General features: G+C 41.5%; 3 protein-coding genes across 3 annotated transcripts; all 3 read left to right on the top strand.

Annotated features, from left to right (window-relative positions):
• Positions 1–439: 439 nt before the first annotated feature.
• On the top strand, positions 440–778 carry RB195_014389 (uncharacterized protein; the record flags this gene model as incomplete). Its single annotated transcript, XM_064204637.1, has 1 exon — positions 440–778. One exon carries the CDS (start codon positions 440–442, stop codon positions 776–778), a length of 339 nt encoding a protein of 112 aa, XP_064060518.1.
• A 10,237-nt stretch (positions 779–11,015) lies between these two features.
• Positions 11,016–12,536, top strand: RB195_014388 (uncharacterized protein; the record flags this gene model as incomplete). The annotated part of the gene is made up of 1 exon (XM_064204636.1): positions 11,016–12,536. One exon carries the CDS (start codon positions 11,016–11,018, stop codon positions 12,534–12,536), a length of 1,521 nt encoding a protein of 506 aa, XP_064060517.1.
• Positions 12,537–12,700: 164 nt separating this feature from the next.
• On the top strand, positions 12,701–13,837 carry RB195_014387 (uncharacterized protein; the record flags this gene model as incomplete). The annotated part of the gene is made up of 1 exon (XM_064204635.1): positions 12,701–13,837. The coding sequence occupies one exon, from the start codon at positions 12,701–12,703 to the stop codon at positions 13,835–13,837; it is 1,137 nt and encodes a 378-aa protein (XP_064060516.1).
• Between the last annotated feature and the right edge of the window lie 11,542 nt (positions 13,838–25,379).

Raw genomic sequence — 25,379 nt, 5'->3', positions numbered from 1 at the left:
CAGTAGTTTCCTACTGCGTCAGGAGCTACACCGCTCTACCTAGTGTTTGGAGAGTTCTTTCTCCTTCACTCACGCAAATCGGGCCAGAAGACTTTGAAATACTAAAGACTTTATGTTTCGTTAACGCATCGTAATCTGAGTCACTGTCATTCAATGACATGTCACCATGTATGAAAAACAATTTTCATACTCTTACTGTGGAATGTTGTTTTTGAAGTACAGCCACTGCAACAAGCCACATGGAGATCGGATATCGCGTGAAGCGTTCTTCGTTATTATTACAACGAATTCTTCTCATGCTTGGATTTTCCTGGCTTTTTAAATTCTTTCTTAGTTTTTTTTTCTACTCTTTCGAAACAGTCTAAGAAAGGTTAAACAAAAAGTAATTTTACTCATTTTCCAAATTTTCCTCGACTATTTTAATCTCCATTTTTCACAGATGAAGTATCAGTCGTGGATGTATTCTCCACTAGAACGAAAGACAGTGGCTCAGCGTTTAATGAGATTTGCATTTTCTGGAGTGGGTCCAGAAAAAGGAGTTGAAAAAGTGAAGGTAAGTTTTGAGATCTGCGAAATAACTGTAAAGCTTTTCATGCAAGGAGTTGTTGACGAGTCGGAAGAGAAATCAATCTCAGGAATGAAATCTTCGGAACTACCAGCGGGGCGAGCTCATCAAGCTGGCGGCGAAAGCCCAAAGCGAAATGACGCGGGGAGCCTTCGTGTTGCAGTTGAGCTGCGGCGAATCAAATTGGCTCTCCTGAGTGTCTGTGAATGTTGAGTGTGAAGTGAATGTTCGGAGTTGTGCCATGCAAACGCCAGAGATGAACGTGATGCTGTCGGCGGGCAGCTCCGGAACATTGGACTCACACAAATATCCATACCTCAGCAGTCCTAGGACATTGGAAGTACTGCCGAGCAACGCTTCTCCACGAAGAGCCAGAACACGTCTTCTTATCGCATGAATATTGTTGTTCTGCACAGCGTTGAATGTTTGGACTTCCACTCGAAGAAGATTCCTCTGAGATGTCGCCAGTCCATTTTGAAATATAGTTTATCTTTTCCAGCGAGGACGCTCTTGCGAGCCAAAGAAAGACATTTGAGATACATGAACACTTACTCGAATGAAAGGAAAAATGGATAGTGTTTAGCGCATGCAAAACGTTCATCGAGAGTTGCTAGGGAGGATCGGCAATTCGTCGTCGGTTCCGAATATGTCAAGAATGGCATTTTAATTTAGTTGCCACAAGAGTGAAGGAGGGTGGTGACCTGTTTCTATTATCCATCTGAAAACCCACGCTGTTGTTTAACTTCACACTCTAGCTTCGTCTCTCGCGTTGTAGGTAACGCGAAAACTGAGGTGTTCCACTCAAGCAAAAACCAAAGCCGATGCTCCTTCATCGGTAGCTTACTTTCTGCCAGGAGGGTTGATGTTTCGAATGTGCACAGCTGTACTTCTACAAATTTGAAGTACGGAAGTCTTCTTTTGATATCCATGCACAAGCAACTTGCTTGAGAATCGTGGAAGACCTTCCACTATTATCTGAACACAATGAGGAACCATAACAGCATCCTTACAGTACTTTATAGTCCGTTGTCTTTCTCGTAGAATCTCTGACCTGCAGTCTGACTTTCGTGTCTCTTAAAAGAAATGTTCATATTTCAAGATGACGATACAAGGCAGTGTATTAAAAAAAAGTGGAAGTGCAAATATTTCTAGATGTCATTCCCTCCTTGTACTTTTATGGCCTCTTCTAAGAAATCTGGTATGCAGGAAATAGACCGAATAGCTAGAAAAGTGCAGAATAGCTTTCTTCCTGCTGTGTCCTGGATTCTACATATGTAGGGGTGGATGATCTTTTTCCACCGAATACCAGATCGAGTACTCATTTTAGTACTTCGTCGAGTTCGAATTACAACAATTTGCTTTCATCTTACAGTACTCAATACTAGTCTCATGAGACCTAAAATGTGCAGACGCACTTCAAGTTACTATTTTCTGAAAATAACATTTTCTTATTGCCATCAAAAGACCGTAGTACACCTAATTACATCGACTTTACGAGAACTTAGATGTAAGAATGAACTTTTAAACTCGTTATAAGCAGACTAGACTCATTTCTCATTCTTCTTACACTATGTAATTGGGTAAAGAAAATTTCACCAAAGTGGTGTTTTTACGAGTTTATTTTTATACCCTCAAACAATCTCTAGTTTTATAATGTATGGATATACATTGTGGTTATTTCACGCCATTCCTTCAGGATTTCTCGCATCATACATTTTGCAAACAGCTCTTAGGTTCGAAGTAAAGACCGCGTCGGAAGAAACATGAAAGGAGCAATCATTGACGTTTTTATATATAAAATACCATCATAAAATATCATAAACGTAAAATAAATATAATAACCATGTTTTGTTAATATTTACAGAGAAACTGATTGTCAGGCATTGTCGAGACACCGCTGCTGGTGGAAACGTGACGTAGCCACCTCTGAAGTTTACGTCGATATCTTAACTTAGGAACCTAGAACATAAACTATGGAATTTTGATGTTAAGCGGATAAAATTGGCTCTGTCCGCCTGGATATGTGCTATTCTTTCACTTGAATCACTGCGCTGTCTTCTGCATTTTCCTCAAGCTCTATCGGTTCCTCTCATTGTTGTTGCTAAGTTTTGTTCGGCATTGTTAGTAATAATTAGGATCGCTACGGTTTATGGTTTTCATTTCCCATAGGTTTACCATATTCTCTTCGTCCAATTGCTCATGCTTCTTTCGAAAACTATAACTTTTATTGATGAGTTTCACACCTAGAAAATAGAAAAAGTTATGAACTATTGTGTAAAGCAGTATATGCCAATTATTGAAGTTATTATTCTCAATTTCATACTCCTGCTTAGAATTGATTTTTTACTTATCATAAAATAAGTGGTAACTCTTTTTTGTTGGAACAAGTCATAAAATCATGTCAAAGTCCATAATATTTAAGCAGCGCACAATGTTTTACTGGGAGTTGCATAAAACGTTTCGATTACATCCAACATAATGGAATGCAAGTTGTCAATTGTCGAGTTGAAGCAAGACCCAAGATTTCTAAAAAACTTTATTACGGCTAACATTTCGGCGTCGTCGCCTTCGTCAGAGACTCAGACTTGGGCAATTAATTAAAGTTGCAATCTCTATGCCAGGTTTCAAGGAAGGTCGAACTATCGCGCTTCTGGAACGCAAGTTGTTCCAACAGTTATAGAATTCGGCAAAGAACTGAGCAGAAAGACTTTGAAAATATACCCGAAGGCATCGTATCCCAAAATAGAAGAAGTTGGAAGTTCTAGTTACCCACTGTCATGCCGGATCTCCCTACAACGCACCTAATAACGCGTCACGTTCTCGAGAGCAAGCATACAAGCAACACGCATAGCGTGTAGTATTGTTGTTATTATTATTTCTTCGACCACTCTCAGTCTGCTCTCACAGATGTTGCACGTTACTAGACGCTTCGTAGGAAGAGCCGGCGCAGGAACCCTGCTTTCCACGCTATTTTTCTTGATAATTAGCGTGGATGGAGCGCGAGTGTGCTCACAATCGTGAGCTACACTTCTAACCCCACTGTTCTATATTAGTGTGCAGTTATAACACCCTCAATTTCGTGGTAACTGCCTTAAAAGTGATGTGATTGTCTAAAGATGCACGGTACAGCTAGCGATGTACATCATCACCATTATAAGGTGGAACATAGCTACCGTATAACTGCATATTGTTGGACCACTCTAATACTCCGAACAAATAACATGTGAAAGAAAAAATGAAATGAAAAGATAGAATGTGATGAAAAAAACGTAAGAATCACAGCATCCACGCTGTGTTCTCAATATCAATAAGAACAGCAACTGATACACGGCACTTTCCATGAAAGAAGTAGCACTGCAATAGAGGTGACCTGACCAGCTGCGCGCACTTGAAATCCTGAAAAATAGAGCTACGTAATATGTTATCACATCCACTACCTGAGGACGGTTACGAGGGAACGAAGAGGGGTGTTGTTGCAGACTTCACTACTTTTGTGGAAAAGATGATTGACGCAGGTGTCGAAAGTACAACATCTATTTGTATATCTTACATTTCGTACATGACAACACTCGGATCAACCCCCTAAAACCGGATAGAGTCTAATTTCGGCGGAATTTTGGATGGAAATGGTCCCGAAATAGTGATTTCGAAATGCATATATTTAGAGAAGAAACAGTTATGGGAAATTAAAAGGAGCAAAAAAGAAAAAGAGCAAAAGAAAGCGGGCGAAATAAAGCTATAATAAAGTGCGACAAAACAAAAACGAATAGTAAAGCAAAATTACAAAATAGGATATCTTAAAGCAAAAAAGAAAACGGAGCATACATGTTCTTGTAGACGTGCTTTTGCGTACTAGAAAGGTGAAGACTAATGAATAACCAGATTTGCATGTGCAATTTGCTGCAGTGAAAGTTGCAATAACTGGTTCTGCTATTGTGAATCTTGTAGAGAAATATGAAGCGAAGGTTTTAGGCACTATAGTGCGATCTTCAGACCTATTTACGTCCAGCGACGGCGGAAACTACAGCACTTCTTATCACAGGCTTGTACATAGTCAAGAATCTGAGTCAATACTGGCACATCATCCCACCCTCATGATATCGCGATCGTCGCGTTATTCTGCGAAATGGCGATGAGTTGATGCGACGCGGCTCGAGAGGAAGATTTGAGGATGTTACCTCAAATATAAACTGTAAGAAAGATCATGGGCTCAGGTCTTAGATGGAATTCCGTGAGTCTTGCCTTGCTTTTACTTTTAGTCTTCCAGTTTTTGACTGCGACCTTCGAAAAGGCATTCATTTCTGGGGAAGAGTAGCGCTGATCGAAGCTTCGCCCATTTCTCTCTTTTGCGTCCAATAGTCGACTTCATATCAGCTGACAGCCCTCACTACGATAGGGCCTCTCGGAGATTATGAGGTTAATAGCAGAGCCACAGAGCATGTAAACCTACCTTCTACATTTGAATGAAGCCAAGGCAAAGAAAGCAAATGCAGACAACAACAACACGATAATAAAAGACATTTTGCAAAAGAGCATTGCGCATTTCTTATCGCTGCAAAACTCCCATTGAAACTCCACCTCATTTGCTGTGTTTACAGTTGTGTACATTTGAAATGATAACGTTTTTTGCTCTCATTCCATGCGTCACCTTTTTTCTTCAACGTTTCCCACTGTTTCAGCACAAACTTAGCAACTTCTCTCCAGTTCCAACTGTTTTTCTTTTCCTTGGTAAATCCCCGCGCGCCAAATTTGTTGACTATTCCCAGGAGCGAGGTTTTCAAATTAGGTCTCACTAACAAGTTGTTGTGCTCCATCTGCCCAATTAGTTTTTAACGAACTCGTATAAAGACGTTAGCTTTACTGACATCACGGAAGGAATAATGGAGTTGCTCAGCACATAAACATTTCGGATGCATGTGGATTTGCTTAATTTTTAATGCAAATATTCAATGGGAATTCGTGAATTTCCAGTTGCTCTTTCCGTAAGTAGAATGATTTGATTCCTCGCGCAAAGAGAACGTAATTTCATTTCGGACCTGGTCAAAATCCTTCTGTGATGATCTCGAAAGCACCTATCCAGAAAGCCCCTGGAACCCTCGTACTGGTCATGTTTAGTATGATTAATGTTTGGAGGTGAGCTCTTTATTTCTTCCATTTTAAACATAAACAACTTTTTTGAGCATACCTTTTCGTCGGTTTTTGTCTCCTAATTGCGATTTAAAAAAAGCAAAATGTTACGCTCAAGTTTTCCAAACCTAATAGATGAGCTCCGTGAGTTACACATCGAATTCCTTGCAAAGCTCTCTAAATCCTGAAGCAATCAAGTTTTACGGGCTCTCTCTGAGATCATCTTCCAACGGTAAGGTGAATCTAATTCTTTGTTCCTGCATCTTCGTTCCCGCTATTACGCTTTATATTTCCTCGGCTTCTACTCCAGTTTTTCTGGGCACCTTTCTGGTAATTTATTATTCTCCATCCAGCTTTCACTCTTGCAAATATATCCACTTTCACAAAAAACACCCTGTATTTGTTTGTATGGACACACGTATGTGAGGTCCATTGCTGCTGTACAAACTGTTTTTTTTTTGTATCGTGATTATATTATCCCGTCATATGGTGATTGATGTCAGTGAAGCGCAATGCAAATTTATCGCCACAGGGCGTACATTAAACAGCGCCATCTCTGAACTACTGTTCGGAATTACATTTCAAAAACATTTTTCTTGAAACATTTCAACTTGTGTATGAAAACAACTTGTTTGATTTCTCGAATCTTTAGGCTCCTATAGAAAAGAACACAGTAGGTTCTTCATTTTCCTTGACGAATCGCAAATGGGAAACATTTAGCATTTTTTCCGTTTTCACCAATTTTCTCTGAAAGCTGTTTCAAATTACCAAGAAATTTCCACAAATAATCAATTTTTGTGGCTAGATTGTATTTCTCTGGGAAAAATCCCAAGGAGTGAATATAAATATGAGGGTTTCTATCGACAGCAGCCGGTATCAACACGTTCTTGTTTTTCCACTCTCTGGCAGTTTAGTTGTTTTCAACCTCAGTGAACTTGTGAGTCGCTCGATTTTCGAATCAAAAACGTCATTGTATGTAACGAACGTAAAAACCTGCGCTTTTTTTAGACACAAACAAAAAAAAAAGCAAATAAAATTTAAACATAGATTCTCGCCGGAACATAATTTGTAGATGAGTCTTTCGGAAAACATGGTTAACGTCTTTTGCTCTTATATTCCGAACGCGTGCGTTACGTGGTTATGCATGCAGATACTTCTACGAATCATCACTAAAACTGATTGCCTTTGATGCAACCTTCAATCCTTTTCAGCAACTTGGAGATAACTTATACTACGAAAATTTTCAGTTTTTCTTGTGACTAATCCTTGAGATGAAAATTTGGAAAGATGGTAAAGCACGGTTCTCCAGAGTCAGCTTGGAATTCTACATCCTCCATCATGGAACAGAATTGATTACACCTTTCCTCGTTACTCTTCTTTTAGCATTTTCATTTCGTTTCAACAAATGAATAGGGTTTTAAACAATTAGAAAACCACAGCAACAAAATTCGCGTTACGGTGGTGCAGATGTCGTACGTGCAACCCACGTCGACATTCATGTCTTCTACAGTAACTTCCTGTGGTATTAAGCAATTTTTGGGGAGATTCAAAGGGATCCCTCTAGCACCCAAAACACATACATATGGCATTGTTGTTGTCTTTGAGACCACTACTACATAATTACTATATTGTTATAAGACAACTGCTGGCAAGCTTCTTTCTCGGATGTTCACTCTAAAGGCCAGAGATGACTACCAGAACTGAAAAATCCCAAGTTAGCAACAAGTTATATGAATTTTAATTCTTAGATTGTCGTTAGCTACTAGAAGTCCGAGTTGCTTAAGTGTAAAAAAAAGTTTTTAAGCATAAAATAGCTTAGCTTCTTCCAAGTGAGATTACTATGTTCTTCTTGCGGCAAAATTGAAAAGTCCCCCAGGAGCTACATACGTAGTCATGACTACATTTATTCTTGTTTGCGAGATTATCATTTCAAATGCATAACATTTTTGCAAATGAAATAGTATAGAGAGAGATAAATTACAGATAATCGGTTGTGTTGACGTCTAGCCAGCTGTTCAATACTAAAGAAGAGCGAAGCCTCAGTTAAGGAAAGGGACCCATCAAAAGTCTAGGGTGGCTCGGCCTTCTTTGACTTCTCAAGGAATTCTTCACTCATGCAACACGATCATGTCACAGCTTAATCGTGCTGACATGCGATGGGGTTTCATTTCCAATCGTCACTTCACGCCTCACACATTTGCGCCTAATTGTTGTCCCTCCACAACACGTCGACGCAGTTTTGCGCAGGAATTAAAATTTCATCCATCACTGTTCAGATAAAATCTATTCAGAATAGCTACTTCCTCACTAGCATTCTTTTCGTCATTTAAGTGCCCACTTTCCAGCCTACTTACTTTCGTTTTCTTGTTAAATTGTCATCTTCGAATAATAACAATGTACGCAAATGTTTGTTGGAAACTATTCTAGCACGTCATTCTATAGTGCATTTAAGAGAATTGGTCGCAAAAAGTTGTGGTTTTATTGGTACAATTGAAAACACCCCTTCAGCTTCTATTTATTATTTATTATTTTTGGTCCAAGTGCAGTGATGAGTGATGAGATAACAGTTTTTCGAGTGACATATCAAATTCCCCATTTTCAAAAATTTTCCGAAATTCAAAGCAGTTACATTTCCCTCTTCAACTTGGTTTGAAAATACCAGTAGACTAAAATATGTTATTACCTCATATCAAAAAATAGCTATGCACACGCTGGGGCTCACAAGTATTAAAAAACTGAAAAAAAACTAAAATTAAAACTTTGCAGGTTTTAAAAAACCGAAAAGGAAACATTTTTAGCCGTTATTTTATTTTTTTATTGTTTTATTTACTATTCCTTTATCATTATTTCTAGTTATGCTGCAACAAATCTTAAAAACGGAAGTTGAAATTAATATGTAAGAAAAAACAATTCGGTTTTTTGAATATCACAGGTGAGGTAGTGACCATCCTTCATTTGCTTACGTGGTGTGTTGTTTTTTTAAGGAGTTTTTCTTCGGCCCACATTTCAAAGTTTTACATTGTTTGCTGGACGAATCTCAACAATCCCAAAGCTTTTTTAAAGGTGTTGGTATTGGGAAAATAAAATTGTGTTTTTTTTTTTTTTTTTTTTTTTTTTTTTTTTTTTTTTTTTTTAATTTTTTAAAAAAAAAAAATTTTTTTTTTTTTCTTTTAAACGTTTTTTTTTTTTTAACCTCTAAAAGTGGAGAAGGTTTTGGTTTTTTGCCTATTTTTTCTACCATAGAAATCCCTTAGTATTTTCATCTCGTTCCGACAAATGAATAGGGTTTAATTACAACTTGGAAACGACCACAAAATTCTTGCCATTTGCGTCGTCATACATATCTCTCTCCTACAGTAACCTCGAGCGATATTCAGTAATTTTCTCGTTTGAACAGGCTTCAATAGTAGGACCACTGAGAGGTCCTACCACACAAGCCGTGTTCAAACGTACAGCTTGGCTCCCTACCTTGTGCTATTCAGAAACAAAGAATTAGAAGGCAGTTTCCAGGATGTAGTCGTCGTCGAATGTATTCAGCCAGGTAAGCGACATGGATTCGACTCCGGGCAAGGAACAGGGAGGGGCGAACTTCAAGTGGAGTAAAAAAAGGCACTGCGATTAACGCTCTGCGATCTTGAAAACGTCCGACGACGGCTATACACAGAGAGATATGAGTGCTAATTAATATGAAAATTCGTGGTTTTTTTTTTGAAATTTTCCTTTGCTGAAATTCCTCACTGATTAGGGGTTATAATATGCCTCTTAGACATGGAACAAGAAGGAAACACAGCTCTTCGTCTTCACTTAATTCAATAAAAATTTAGATGGGTAAACGAGGAATCTTTGCACCTATTCTATCATGTTTCGAACAACTCATTGATCGCACAGAAATGGAGACTCTTATATCTTTCCTTCTGTCTCCTATACCTCACTAAAATTACGGAGTTTAGCGATTCTGATTTACCCTTAAAGCATGGTCTAGGAATTATGTGATTTCGTATGACGTCATTGTGCCCTCTGAGTCTCTTTTATGATCTTAGCCAACTCCTCTGGGAGATCATCGACGAGTGATTCGAGGCAAATTTTTAAACTTTGAGGTAGAATTCGTGTTGAATTCATCTAATTTCATATAAGCTGCGAAGCCCAAAAATTGTTTAGCTCGTTTTTTTCTCTTTCTCTCTGTTTTTTTTTATTGCTCTCCATTGTTTGGAAAAGGCTGCATAATATGAGATAACAACTTTTCATTTTTATAACAGTGAAGTGGTGGTTTTTCGAGTTCCGAAATATCTCAGATTTCTTCGTGTATTGATATTCGCGAGATTCCAGTAGTGTCTTCCGAAGAACCCACAATTTTCAAAGAAACATTCACCACTGTCATGACTCGTCATCTGTAAGTCACATGGCTCTCGTTTACCACTTATCAGATTTGTATTTTATCCAGCGCTATGGTAGGAGACCTACATAAGGAATATCTTGCTTTCGGAACTACTATACTGCTGGGCTCATTTCATCCACACAATTCTTATGCAAACGCTTGATTCTCTTCCCTTTCCCAATTTCTTTTCATCTCATATTTGCCAGCCTCTATATTCCCCTTTGAGTCAAACATGGACTTAAGATATATACGTTTCAGACTGATTGCGAAGGAAGTCCAGGTACATGTGACCCGTAATATTTTGTGAAGCTGCTTCCGCAATCTAACTCATTCCCTCAAACCGGAAATATCACAAAGGAAAGGATAGTCGCCTCCGCAATGACGTCACATTCTGAGCAGAAACGGGCGTCACAACTATTTTATGCCACTTTCGCCTTCATTTTTGCTGGTATTGACCAACCATCCACGGATCTCCCTCACTAGAGGGATCACAGCCGGTTAGTCGCGAGGCTACGTGGCGCGTCCCCGGGTGGCGGATAGGGGGCTAATCGCGGACCAAAAGCGACCTTGTGCTTGCCCAGAGACGCAGGTGGATTCAGGGGATGGACTCCCTGTTTCTGCAGAGCCAGGACTGACTAATGACATCCTTATATTCCGCACGTCGGTCCGGCCAAAAGCCTGCAATCAAGTGACTGGGAGGTGCAAGGGAGGCGGTTTGGAGTCGCCTCCAACAAATAAGCTCCACATGCCCACTCCGGGAGAACGGAAGTTCTTCCAGAAACTCATAGGACTAGAGGCTTGCAACCTGCCCATGGGTTTTGAAATTTTTATGCAAAACACAGTAATAGAAAAGAGCTTCCTGATTCCGGAGGAAAGCCTGGTACGGTAGCGCCAGGTAGGACGGAGTTGCAGGAGTCATGTAGGCTACCGAAACGGAAAAAGACTAGGATGGCGATCTGTACTTATAACGCACGTACGCTTGCATCGGAAGCGGCCATCGAAGATCTGATGATGCAAGCCAAGAAGATCAACTACGACGTCATCGGACTGACCGAGACGAGACGACGTCACCCTCTCAACGCCGTATATGAAACTGGAGAAGAACTGTTCTTAGGAACATGCGACAGTAGAGGTGTTGGTGGAGTTGGCGTCCTCGTCAACACAACTATGGCAAAGAACATCGACTCTTTCGAACAACTTACGATCCGAATCGGACGTCTGCGGATGAGAAGATGTGGTTCAACACCAGCTTTGACTATCTTCGTCGCTTACGCTCCAACATCAAGCTACGAAGAAGAAGTCGAAGCTTTCTTTATGGACCTGGAGAAGTTCTACCGAGAAGATCATGCCTTCTACAAGGTCATAATTGGCGATTTCAACGCCAAAGTTGGCAAAAAAACGCCTGAGGGACTTCGCATCGAGACCCACGGCCTACAATGGAATGAACAGGGGGAGAGGCTCTCCGAGTTCATCATAACGACTAAGACCACCCATGAGAACTCGCAATTCCAAAAGCCCTCCTCTCTACGCTGGACGTGGGAGTCATCCGGTGAAGGGTACCGTAATAAAATAGACCACATCATCGTCAATAAAAGGTTCTGCCTGACGGACGTCGCTGTTGTACCAAAGTTCTATACGGACCATCGTCTCCTCCGAGGAAAATTCTCTTTCACAAGGAGAGCAGAGAAAGCCGCCAAGTTCAGAGGGAGAAATCCCAGAACTGTCATCAACTGGGATCTCTTCGCTACGTTAGCCGGCTTTTGGGAAGATTCCGCAATGGACAACATCGACGAGGAATATGACCGGCTTGTTGAACACCTTCGCGACTGCGCGAAGAAGGCTGAGAGTTCTAAAACCACCAAGAGACGCCTGTCTCTTGAAACTCTTGAGCTGATACGCCAGCGTGGAGCAGCACGAGCTGCAGGGAACCAAGAACTCACGTCCGTTCTCGCAAGGCTTTGCAGAGAGGCGATAAAGGAAGACCTTAAAGAGGGAAGAGCAGAAGTGCTGGCGGAAGCTGCAGAGGCGGGGAAAAACATCCGCTATGCCCGTCGAGACTTCGCCAGTCACAAGACGAGGATGACTGCTCTCCGGAACCCGAAGGGAACAGCCATTGCGTCGAGAAGAGGGATAGAGAAAATTATCTACGACTTCTACTCCGATCTCTTCCATGTCCACTTGCCTCCTCACCATCTGAGGGAAGACGGACATGTCATTCGGGAGGTTCTCCCGTCCGAAATACGACATGCTATCATGTCGGTAAGAAATCGTACGGCACCCGGTCCCGACAGAATAAGACCAGAACACCTGAAGAGCCTTCCGCCAGTACTCATCAACACCCTGGCGAGGCTCTTTATGCGTTATCTGTCGGAATGCAAGGTTCCTAAACAGTGGAAGACCAGCAAGACCGTGTTGTTGTATAAAAAGGGAGTCCACATGACATCGGCAACTATCGCTCAATCTGCTTAGTGTCCGTCATCTACAAGCTCTTTACAAGAGTGATCCTTAATAGGATTGAAAAAGTCTTGGATGAAGGACAGCCATGCGAGCAGGCAGGGTTTCGAAAAGCATTCAGCACGACTGACCACATTCACACTGTTTCGAAACTCATCGAGGTATCACGAGAGTACAAGATGCCGCTCTGTCTCACCTTCATCGATTTAAAGAAGGCCTTCGATTCAGTTGAGACGGAAGCGGTCGTGGAAGCCTTGGACAACCAAGGCGTCCCTACTCAGTACATAAAGGTACTTCGAGAGTTGTACAGTAACTTCACGACCGGAATTGCCCCATTCTGCAAGAATATCATCATTGACGTGAACAGAGGGGTCCGACAGGGTAACACAATCTCACCCAAAATATTCACAGCCACCCTCGAGAACGCAATGCGAAAGTTGGAATGGGACGACATGGGAGTGAAGGTCGACGGTCGGCAGCTACACCATTTGCGCTTTGCTGATGACATCGTATTGATAACACCTAGCATCAGCCAAGCGGAACGAATGCTGACCGAATTCGACGAAACATGTGGATGCATCGGTCTTCAGCTGAATTTGGACAAGACGATGTTCATGCGGAACGGATGGGTCTCGGATGCCCCATTCACGCTCAACGGAACGAACGTATCCGAATGCACCAGCTACGTTTATCTGGGTCGGGAACTGAACATGATGAACAACCTGACCCCCGAGCTGGGCAGGAGGAGACGAGCAGCTTGGGGAGCGTATAAGAGCATCGAGGATGTAGTGAAGAAGACCAGGAATACCCGGCTCCGTGCTCACCTCTCCAACACCACCGTACTTCCTGCTTTCACCTATGCTTCGGAAACCTGGGCATTTCGCAAGCAGGAAGAAAACGCGGTGAGCGTCATTGAACGCGCAATTGAGAGAGTGATGCTAGGAGTATCCCGTTTCACACAAGTGAGGGACGGGATTCGAAGTTCTCTCCTACGTCAACGATCGAAGATTAGAGACGTCGCCGCGTTTGCCAAGGAAAGTAAAGTAAGGTGGGCCGGACACGTGACGCGCTTTAATGACAACCGTTGGACCAGAGCCGTGAGAGACTGGGTTCCCCACGATATTAAGCGCACTACAGGAAGACCGCCGACCCCATGGTCAGATTTCTTCACGAAGTCCTTCAAAGAAAAATATGGTGCTCTTCATGTCCCACGCGAAAGGAGGAACCACTGGGCTACTCTGGCACGCGATCGGGACAAATGGAAGAATTATTGGCGCCCGCTCGACCAGTTCGAAGATCAACGGGAGTCAAGGTGATCAAGGTGATTGACCAACCATGTTCGCTCTACAACCTTTACAGTGACGGAACAGCAAAAATCTGTCCTGCGGCACTTTAAAGTAAACCAATGGCGCAGAAACAGAGAAGAATATCAAAATTTTCAGACCAATGCGAAAAAAATGAAGAAGTGGGAACCTAAATCAAACTAGCTTTGGTAAGAAAACTTTCCAAGTAGGAATTTCTCAAATTACGTAAGCGGTAATGGTAAGATAATTTGCCTTGATTTTCCAGCCTAGAAGAAGAAATTAGACCAGAAGTTGAAACGAAAACATTCTGTCAGGCTGGGTAGCTTGAAGTATTTTACAGCAAGGATAATCGTATTACAGACGTATTTCAAGAGAAGAGAAGGAGATTGTTTTTGAAGCTTTAAGGTCCCGAACTAAGCACAACAGAGCGGGGAGATAAATGCATTTTAAAAGGCAAGAACCCTCATAATTCCATGTGTCCAGCTAGGAGTATAATAGGAGCGGCTAACCTAATAAGCGGTGACTAGCGTAGAATTCTTGATGAATGGGTGGAACACGGTGGCGGAGCGGTGGTTGTATTTAGTGTCTGAGCTTTTCGAACACCTACGCAGCATGTCCGAGCAGCACTTACCCTCTGCTCCTTCTCTACACTTGTAGTGTGTCTGGACAATCGCCGCAATTCATCTCTGGTCAACCCGTTTCGGGAATGGTCAGCGTCGGCTCACATTTGTCTTCTAATGCCCCAGAACGATTTGGGAATATTTCTCTCCAGCGATGGCGATGCAATTCAGTTGATCCGCCGTACGAGGTGCACTCGAGCGCACAGATGAAGAATTGTTGTCTCGCTATTCCAATTCCTTCCTCATTATTCAGTCTTTCTTTCTCGAGGCTTTTCAGTTCTCAGTTGAGTGAATCATGTTCAATGTTGGCGAAAACGAAAAGAGAAGAACGACTAATTTTACTCCTAAATCTTTTATGAAAACCGAATGTGTCCCTCGCTGCACTTCTCTACAGGTTTTTGATTTCTTTCTAAGCCGTTCATCTCATGCTGGTTCACCACAGGCGCATTCATCTGGAAAGGTCCGAAAGATAGCGTTTTGAGCTAAACATCATGCATCATTCATTCATGCTTTCACCCATTGAAGTTTTCATCGATGTTCATGCACGATTCTATTGTCTGCGGGATAGGCTCCATAGTTGGAAAACAACTGCGAAGAAGACTGCACTCTCAAATACTTATCTCAAAGAGTTCAGGTCTGCTCTGTTAGTTGTGGGATTTCAGCAGTGTCATTCATTCCTTTCCAATTCCACTCGAGGCTTGCCTTTAGTACATAGTTCATCTAATAGTCGACACAGTTCTAAGCGGACGCTTCCGTATTTTTTGAAGTGTTTCCTCTTTTATTTATTCTTATTGTTATGCTATATTACCATATTTGTTTGTTACATTATCATTATATGTTATATTGTTATTGTTTTATAGTAGCTTGGACTCAGATCATCTGCACTTCTTATCCTGACCCTCAACGCCGATATTCTTCGAATGACTATGATCCGTATCGTTTCTGGATTTTCATTTTCAAAAAACAGTAGACTAGAGGCTTGCACGAACAGAATCAAATTCCAAGAATATTCACTACTGCAACATGCCTAGTTTCATTTTCGAGAAGGGGACCTTTGAAAATTCAGTCTTAAATGGCATCACCCCACGAATCTGGAATGGTACGTTTTTCCGGTGGAGTATTCGTATACGGGATCGTAGATTATTGAGGGAAGGGTGATTCCGTCCATTTCTTCCTAATTGCCGTAGAAAACGGCCCGGAAGATACGGCTTCGAACGTTGCTGCGCACTATTTTCCACAAGGAGTTCGATTGGAGCGTGCCAGCCTTGTGCACGCTCGCATCTTCCGGGCCGTTTTTTACGGCAATTAGGAAGAAATGGACGGAATCACCCGCCTCTCCATAGTCTCCCACCCCGTATACGAATACTCCACCTGAGATCTGCACCACCTCAGATTTGTGGTATGCTGCCTTTAAAGGGAAAGCAATGGATTTACAAGGGATGGCATTTGTTGATTTCACTTGTGACTGGTTCTAGAACTATTCGAAGAAATCCCATTTTTCCTTTAAGCTTAATACGCTCGTTGTTATGTAGGGTCAGCGGAATTGACAGTGTGAAGGGCTGTTTTTGATGAACCGAGTGGCAGATCGCTCCGGATCTCTTATTCTGCTGCTCTTCTAACATCCAACATCTTTGTGATACGAATTCTTGTCATTCAGAATTTATTTTCAAAAACCCTCTACTCTTGAAAATCGGCGAAACCAAATCACTCTCCAAAACAAAGCACTAAGCAACTTTCTTGACTCTCTCTTCTCAACAATAACGGAGTTTTTTTCGCTCCCGCTTGACTGTTCCTTAAATAAGAAACAAAGTCAAGATAAAAAAATCGTTATGAGATATATAAATATGCTGTTCCACTTATGGCATTAAATAAAGCTAAAGAAAATAAATGTTTCTTCGTCGATTATTGCAGGTAAGTCACTTCCTTTTTTATATCTCCTTACTTTAATTCTTGTTAAGATAGCTTTTCAATGTATCAGCACATATGTGTTGAGCTCTTTCCCTACATTGTGAAAAATTGATCAGTTCGGTATTTTTTCTCTCACTCTGTATGAGTACAGAAGAGCTATCAGCAAGACTCTATACATGTCGCCTGATGTTTTTTGTTGTTTCTTTGTTGATTGTTTCTATCAGTATTGTTTCTTGCATTGATGTGAAATCATGCAAGAAATACACAACTGAAATCTGAAGTAAACGCTTGTACTAGAGTGCTAACTTCAGGAAGTCCACCATCCTATGATAAGGGTCAGAAAATGTTCCACTTTTTTTCCCCCTTGTTCGGTAAAATGATCCCTAGAAATACTTTTCGGCACTTTTTACCTTGAGCCGTTATGAGTTTGAGAGGAGATGGAATGCTTGCAAGGCTACACACATAGAGTACGGTCAAAGCGGCATGAAGCACGGTGCAGTTGCGTAGGCGGCTGAGCTTGAAACAGCGCGGTGGAGATGGCGGTTAAAATCGAAGTGGGACCATCGGGACCATCGCGAACTGCAGGGAGGAATGGTGCCACCAAGGGTCCGACTGTGAAGCGCTGTTCCTGACGTGTTTCCACAATTTCATGCAAACTATTGGAATCGCACTGATATGCCGATTCAACGTGTACGGAAATTTTGGGATGAAAAATGAAGTCCGAGTAGAATGTTAGTCTGATCGCATATACCCTTATGTTGATTAGAGAACTAAAACTGCCACAACTAACTAACTAACTGGTACGGCAGATATAAGAGGGTTTATCATCCTCAAGTTTTACTCCTCTTAATTTTACCATCTGATTATTGTACGGCTACTTGGGGACTGAGTCGTAAAAAATAATTTTGTAATCTACAAATACATTATAAATAAGCTGCTCACTTGCATACATCAGCAGCGTCGGACAACAAGTGTTTTGCTCTCTAGAGGCGCCTCTCCTTTGAGAAAAAAGCGTAGTTTCTCTAGCAAAGTGGGACTTTTAACACCTCCAACGAAGCATTTGTTGTTTTACTCAAAACAGATTTGATGCTAGTTGTACGAACGAAAATTAAGAAATGGATAGCTCTCTCATCCTGGCTCTTGTAACTTCACGTCTATGGGTGGGAAGACCAGGAGTGGATTGAACGAGAAAAATAAATTTGTATGGATATAGTATTCTCCCATTCTTACTTCTGTTTACTATTCCACATTCTTACTAACTAGTTAAGTTCTACCTCTGCGTCTTTTACTAAGCACTGTGACTTTTGATAACACGTGCTGACGATCTCAAAGGAAATTACGCGAGTGGTTAATATGTTGAAGATGATTTCTTACTTCCGATGCGAATTTGGCTCTCCACATCACACGTCAGGATACTAGGATCAAGTAAAAAATGGACCAAATATAAGAGAAAAGTTGCAGGGATTATATCTCTTCTGATATTCTTAATCATCCCCTTTTCTCCCTGTCGTCGAAAAAAAAAGTAAAAAAAGTAATAACAAACCCATATATAAGTGATAACAAGTGTGATCTTTGTTTCATCTTCCATAGTGTTTATTCAGTGTAATCACTTGATCTGGAAAGCACTCGAAAAACCAAAAGAGGATATTTTTTTAAAATCAAAACTTACTGTTGTAGTCCAAGTGAGGAAAAGACTCTCATTTGAAACACCTTCTCTTGAACATATTCACTGCAAGAATGAAACGTGGATGTGCCATGCTGTAGTTTTGACGAGAAAAAAAATTACAGAGTCACTGTTACATGCCTCTGCGTAAATTTTTGTTGAATGCTTTGCAGGTATCCTTTTCTATGCGAATCATGCTCCCATTGTCATCGTTTTGCAAGTGTTAATTCTCTGCTATGAAGGATAAGGGATAAAGTCGCTAGCGTATCAATCTACTTGGAATACTGCAACGCGTTTCACTGCAATTCGTAATCGTTGAGGTTTTCGGACGCATTCGATTCTCTGCTATAAGCTTTACTTTTTCACCACATCAGTTTCTCTTCTTCTGTATGTTAGAAAATGATCCTGGAGACTCCTCAGGCAGATAAATACTCATGGGGAATTCGTGGATTGCTGAAGTTCTGGTTTCCCTTGTTCACAATGTCAGAAGCACTTGAACAACTTCTGTATGACAGTGGGTTGACAAATTTCAACAACCGATCAGATGACACTGTATTTTCGAGAGAAAGGCAACGTATCATGCCTTTTTTCACGACGATTAGGCAATGATGAGTAGAACCACGCTGGTTTTTCCCTAATCTGGGCTCCCGCTGTGGTTTCCGCACCACGTTTTCCTTCTTTCTTTAAAGGCAGCATACCACGAATCTGAAGTGGTGCGGATTTCAGGTGGAGTATCCGTATACGGGGTCGTAGTTTATGGAGACCGTGCGGTTCCGCTCACCTCCCCCTGCATCACTGCAAACAGCCGCCTCCAGAATGCTGTTTTGTACGACGCCATCTATTGCAACGCTCCGCTCCTTGCGCCGCCTCCGCCCTGCGATTCGTCGAAAATCATTTCGGACTGCCTCGATAGACAGTAAGGTACGCTACGCGTGCAAGGGGGCAATAGAAGGCATCGTAAAAAAAGATTCAGGGGCCGGCTGTTTGCAGTGATTCAGTGAGAGACGAGCGGAACTACACCGGTCTCCATAATCTACGACCACGCATACGGATACTCCACCTGAAATCCGTACCACCCCAGATTTGTGACATGCTGCCTTTAGGTGGTTGTGTTGCCGTGGTGTTCCGATAGGATGCGACCCGCGTATCACCCGTAGACCCCAAAACCCACAATAATTTTTATACTGTACCAGTTCTTTGGTAACGGCTATGCACTCTTCCTTTCCGTTCATCTTGGACCTTCAGCCATTGCCCGTAACCCCTCCTGAGTTCTGCGAGCCACAGTTTGGGTTCGTACGAATAAGAATCGTGGCAGCTATGCAGAACCGAGCATTCTCGTGGCATTGCCTCAGCGCGGTGAGCTCCGGGAGCGGTTGCAGTGTTCGAGTGTTTAATCCCACTGAAGTGTTCCTTTATACAACACCAAGGTCGCCGGTCTCCGTGTTTCGTCAATGTAGTATTTCTCATATGTTTGGCAAGAAACTACCCGAAACCACGCAGTTACCTTCTTTGTCAGAAAGGGGAATATTAGCTTGTTATATTATTGCCCTCTGTTATATTAGTATTGGTTATCAGTTTGGGATCAGGCAGAGGCGGACCTATATTCTGTTGCGAATTAACAGCATTGAGCAGCAGCTTCATCGCGAATCGGCGAAAGGTTCTCCTTCTACTTTTTTATTTCAGTAACTCTTCGAAACTCCTTTTCACTTCAACAACGTCGTCGTCAGCGACATTCATTATTGACTGGAAAACTGAGTGGCTATTTATAGTTATCAAACTGTGGGATCTTGAATAATGTCGAACATTCCATGGATGCTAACAACTTTCAAGTTGCTATGTCTTTCTAAACTGCCAAAAACGTCTTAATACCTTCAACTAAGTTCTCATTTCAGTATTGTCAATTTTTGTTTAAAACATTACAATTTTTTAAAAAGCTGGAGAAAAACCCGTTTTCTCAGACATAGTCCGACGATGTAGTCGGACATTCGAGATGCAAAAAAAGCGCGGTCCCATGCGACAGATGCGCAGAATTCGCTTGGTTGTAAATGTGTTAAGGAAGGAATGTTGGGAAACCTGTGAGGAGAAAAAATGTTCGGGGTGTAGATTACGATTATGAATATGAATGCTTATGAATGAATGTTTGCTCTTGGGATGCGGAGCGTTCTAACTTCGTAGGGATGAATGTCACTTCCTACGTCGTTTTAGGAACGATTGGGGAAATAAGAACGGACCATACCCGTACTCGTAATCTATAAACCGAACTCTATATTGCCGGTTTACAGAGACCCTAACATCATCAGTTTCGTTCTAAGCTGCGTTTAATTCGGAAAAGTCAGGTGTGTGGCTCTTGTCTCGGATAGCATATTTTGGCTCTTATAGTGGCATCAAATTCGACAAAATTATCGAATGTTGATTGTGATGTGCGCTCATTCCTTGAGACCGCGGTCCCGGACACATCATCAGCGGGTGTAAGTCATCGAATTAAAGAGAATAGAACGATTAAAATTCGTTTTAGCTCTTTCCTCTTAGCTTTAAATAAGCAATTTTCAAAGATCCTCTTGTTAATCGCACCCACCCAGTTGCTTGGTTGAAGTTTATTTACCCACTACTATCCCAATATTCAATCAAAATCTTCGTATGTGCAAATCCGCCAAATGTGTCCATCAAGCACACTCAGCCGTTTGTCAACAAACACTAGAGCCCCACAGAGTCCCGCCGTCCAATGAAACGCTCAATAAAGGGATTTGTTGCAGTTAATCAAAGTAGACTTTTTTTTAAAATAAAGCATCTATCGACGAAAACAGAAAAGGCAGCTGCAAATATTCGAAAGTCAAAATTGCAAAAGCATCGTGATGGGACCGAACGACTACATGCATATAGTCTTTGGCCAAGAGGAATTCTTCAGTCTAATGTGTACTACTAATTTTTTGCAGTTAGGAACAACATTCTACATTAAGATTTCTTTCTAGTTCTTTACATGAAGAAAACTGGGAGTGACTGAGGTCATCCTTATCACAGTGATTTACGTACGTACGCTCACAACTACATTGCTAACTTGTGAACTTACTTTTGGTAAAGCAAAAAATTCGAGAGGGGCCGCTCCTCGTCATCGCAGCAAATAGCGTGACTAACGTGTGCGAAAACGATGTTAAAAGCCTTGTTAAAACCAACCCTATGGGTTTTTCTGTGATACGATAGAACAGAAACGAAGGTACCTAACTTAGTAACATTTTGCTCCTAAAGAGAGGAGTGCTTCTTATTTAAAGACATCACCGGATGAATCTGGGGTGGTGTGGGTTTCAAGTGGGTTACGCCTATACGGTGTCGAAGATTATGAGGAGGAGGGTGATTTCGTCTATTTTTTCCTAATTGCCGTAAAAAACCGCCCAGAAGATGCGTCGCGTGCAAAATCGGACTCGTGGCGAGCTCCAATCGGACTCGTTGTAGAAGATAGCGCCCCGGAACGCTCGAAGCCGCATCTTCCGGGCCGTTTTTTACGACAATAAAGAGGAAATTGACGGATTCAACCTGCTCCCCATAATCGACGACCCTGTATAGGCATAACCCACCTGAAACCCGCACCATCCCAGATTCGTGGGGTGATGTCTTTAAGTGTCATCATTTCAGTGTATTCAACTAGAACATATTATATAACATATAGAAGACCATTGAAACTGGCCAATGCCCTCATCAAAAAATCCAGGCTGTGCACAACCACAGACACAGCAAAACCAGAAAATTCAACCAAATTCAGAAGATTAGAGGGCCTTGTCTGTGTGTTTGTTCGACTAGGCCTCTTTGATACTTGTTGAAGTGCCGACGCTATTTCCTCTCGATTTTCACAGATCCATTCCCGATCAAAACGCGAAACCTAACTTAAATCTTCCCTTCACAAGACTCAACTATGTGAAACTTTTTTTTTGTAAAGAAAAAGTTTTCTGACAAGCACAGCAGCGCCTGTTAATACGTACTGTTGCTTCTGGCTAGGAGGAAAAAAAAGAACTTCCAAACATAACTTTCTTCAGGTCACAGAATAAGGCGAAAGGTTCCTAAAGACCTTTGAGTTTAGTTTTCTTTGAAAGATAAGTGAACATAGGTCAGCGGACCTATCGAGGACGCGTGAACCATTGAAATCCTGAACGACGCTACTAGCAATCATCTTGAAACCTCCTTGAGGGGAACCTCAAGCGCAATTTCTGCATATTCGTAAACGAAAGCTCACCGAGTGTTAGTCAAGGATCCAATCTCTCCTCTCCGCTAGTACAGGGAGCAAACGAAGCGAAATCTGTATTGATCTTAAAAAGCTGTGTTTTTGTTTTCGTCTTTTGGAAAAAAATGTTTTTTTGAATGCGAACCCTTTTCCAAGTATTTCATATAGAAATTTTCCAACGCAAAATCCTGAGCATTTTCTGCTGATGTTGTTGTTCTGAAATTGAAATTAATTAACTGAACCCTGAAATTAACGATTGCTGAAACCCTCTCAAAACGATAATGAGACTGGAGCGGTATGAGCCTCCTCTCTCGGTTTGTTTAGAGGAAAAAAACCGAGTGTCTGACCATTGTAGTAAACGTTTTCTCCAAATATTCATCTTACCGAAAAAATATCAAAACGCATAGAGCTCAAGATTTGTTCAAACCTTTCTACCAGACTGTTTGTGAACATTCACAAATAGTTGTTTATTTCATGTTGTAGAACAGTTTGGAAACGTATAAGTATCTATGTCTCCGCCCACTTCCTGATCTTTGCCGCGAGAGGAACCTTGCCTTCCACTCCGCTCGTGTCGTGCTTCCCACAATATGCCAACAGCAGCGCCAACTGGTCATTCAGCTGATTCAGAGAGTCTTTTCTCTCACAAAACTTCTCATCATTTTAGTTGAATCCAATTTGAGAAAGAATGATTCGATCTGGACTACAAGCCACTTTCGGTGCTATTACGATATTCCGTAATTATCCATTTTTTTCATATCTTTATTTCACTGCGCCTTTTTGTAGTTTTTCTGAAAATTATGCATGTACATTGAAAGCCCTGTTTCTAGTTCACAAAAAAAAAATTAGAAAATCTTCGCTTAACAGAGCCTTAGTTATCGTTTTTCAAATCAGATATTTTGGTTCCAAGTTTAGAGCTAAGAGGTGGAATATGGTCGACGAAAAATAGAATTTTAGACATTAGCTACTGCTCGGTTTTAATAGTGGTCAAAATGTACCGCTCTGTTTGATGCGTGTGCAGGGACGATTCAAAAGATGTCCTGTTCAAAAGCCTTGACGTGGTCCTCTTCAAACTCGCATGATCGCCTACCGTGTGTTGTTACGCGAAGGAAGTAAGCTGAGGGATGCTCATTCTTAAAACTGATACGAATCGTCATTTTTTTTTGAAAGCAGCTGATGTTCGTAGGTAAACAAATGAAGCAAGGTTGGAATCCATGCAAATAAAATATTACTGGGATATTTTTTCACTAGTTTTGAGACTCCTCAGTAATGACTTTACCCAAATTCAGCTGCTTCCACAGCAATAAACAATAACTTGAACCATGTTAGCAGCAGGCTTCCAATAACATCATTGCCAGAGTTGTTTTTCAGAAATTGCTCTTTCCGCAGAATGTCTTCGGACATTTTGGACAACATTTGTTATATGTCATAATCTTTCTTGTAAACTTTGTTCCCTTGTCTTCAGTTGGCCTACTATGCACATTTCCAGCAAATAAAAGTAGATAAACATACCATCTTATTATATACATAGGCGCAGAGGGAAAAAGTGGTATTTTACTGAGTCATCCTACAAACGAAGCAGTTTTTCCAACTGTATCATATGAGCCAGTGCCCAAAGGGCTACATGCATTGAAAGACTACCAGAAGGGGGTAGAAAATTGTGGGAAATGAAGGAGGGTATATTTCAGATTAGATAAGTTCTTGTCATCCCGACCTTAGGAACTAAATGAAGTTTAGAATACCCTGTTGTTCAATGCAATGATCCAGTATGCATATGTATATTTATTACATGATTGTTATCACGTGTGGGGTGGGTGTAGTGTAATCTCTGCTTCCTGCACGACCGATCGCAGGTTCGAATCCGCCCTAGTGCCCACCAAGCCCATCATCCCCTCGACAACTTGGTAGGAGGATAAAAACACTGACTTCACACATCGACCAGCCACCGCAAGTAACTGTACAGGCCAGTTACACGTTCGTGAACCTCAAACGATTCTGAATTGAAGTGAACGTGGGGGCGCATCCCAAGAAGATTGATTGACGGCAGACACCTTATCCTTTATCCTTTATTTCATGTGTGTAAGACAACGCAACAATTCTGTTCCGTTTTGAAAAACAGCAGCAGATGCAAAACAATGATTGAAAAGTTAAAGTGAAAAAAATTAAAATATCGGAAGAATAAAAGACATTTAGTATCATCTTATGGATACTAAATGCCAGTGAAGCATCTAATATATCAATCAAGAAGGATTAGTGAGCATCGATGGTGTTTCGTGTATCCATCCTCGTTGTGATCTTGAGGAGGCGTGCAGTCTTGCCGTTTCTAGGTTTGGATGCAAAAATCACTTTTCTACTCACAAAAAGTATTAATCAAGCGCTCCTCTCGCATGCTTTGATGTTCCCGTCCTCCGTAAGTCAAACTTCACAGCATCAATATTCAGTTACAGTATGCCTGAGAATACAATATATTCCTCGTGAATTCATCCCGAAGCTAACGGATGCGAGTGGCACTCCTTGGTGTACCGGAACATGTAAACAACGGTCATCATGTAGTAATCTCACATCTACTTTTCGGTCAAAAATTCGCGATCTCTGTTGAGCTTCCGTTGTGTTGCCAACAAACGTGCAGTAGACTTTTATGAGTGGGACCCTGTGCTTTTTTTCGGAATTGGGAGTTGGGGTTGGAACACAACCATTTGCTGCGCGGTAACGAAACCATCGCAGTCACCTACCAAAGGTGGAAAACTACACGCAACTTTCGCGCAATATTGCACCATGGTTCAACCAGGGTTTCACCGAACAGCAAACTGGTGGCAGTTCTCGAATACTAGTTGAAAAACTACTGGTCAGATCCCTTCTTATGCTCTTTTTTCGGTTCACTCCTATCCCGAGTGTTCTCGTTTTTTTGTAGTGATATTATCTTTGCCACCCACCCTTATTCTTGTTATCTTCTTTTTTTGGCTGAAAATATGCACTCCTGTACATAATGTCACGGAGAGCTTAAATGCAAGTGTAACCTCTCAATTTAAAATCGTAGCACTATCATTTTCTGGAAAAGTGTCCGCTGTTGAACGTGACTGATTGAAACCTTCGCCGTCTCAAAACATGGAAAAGTGGTGATTTTGTGGAACAATTACATTATTCAGTTCTCAGCAG

Source organism: Necator americanus, chromosome V, assembly GCF_031761385.1.
Source record: "Necator americanus strain Aroian chromosome V, whole genome shotgun sequence".
Taxonomy (NCBI): Eukaryota; Metazoa; Nematoda; class Chromadorea; order Rhabditida; family Ancylostomatidae; genus Necator; species Necator americanus.
This window is presented reverse-complemented; position numbering and strand designations above follow the sequence as displayed.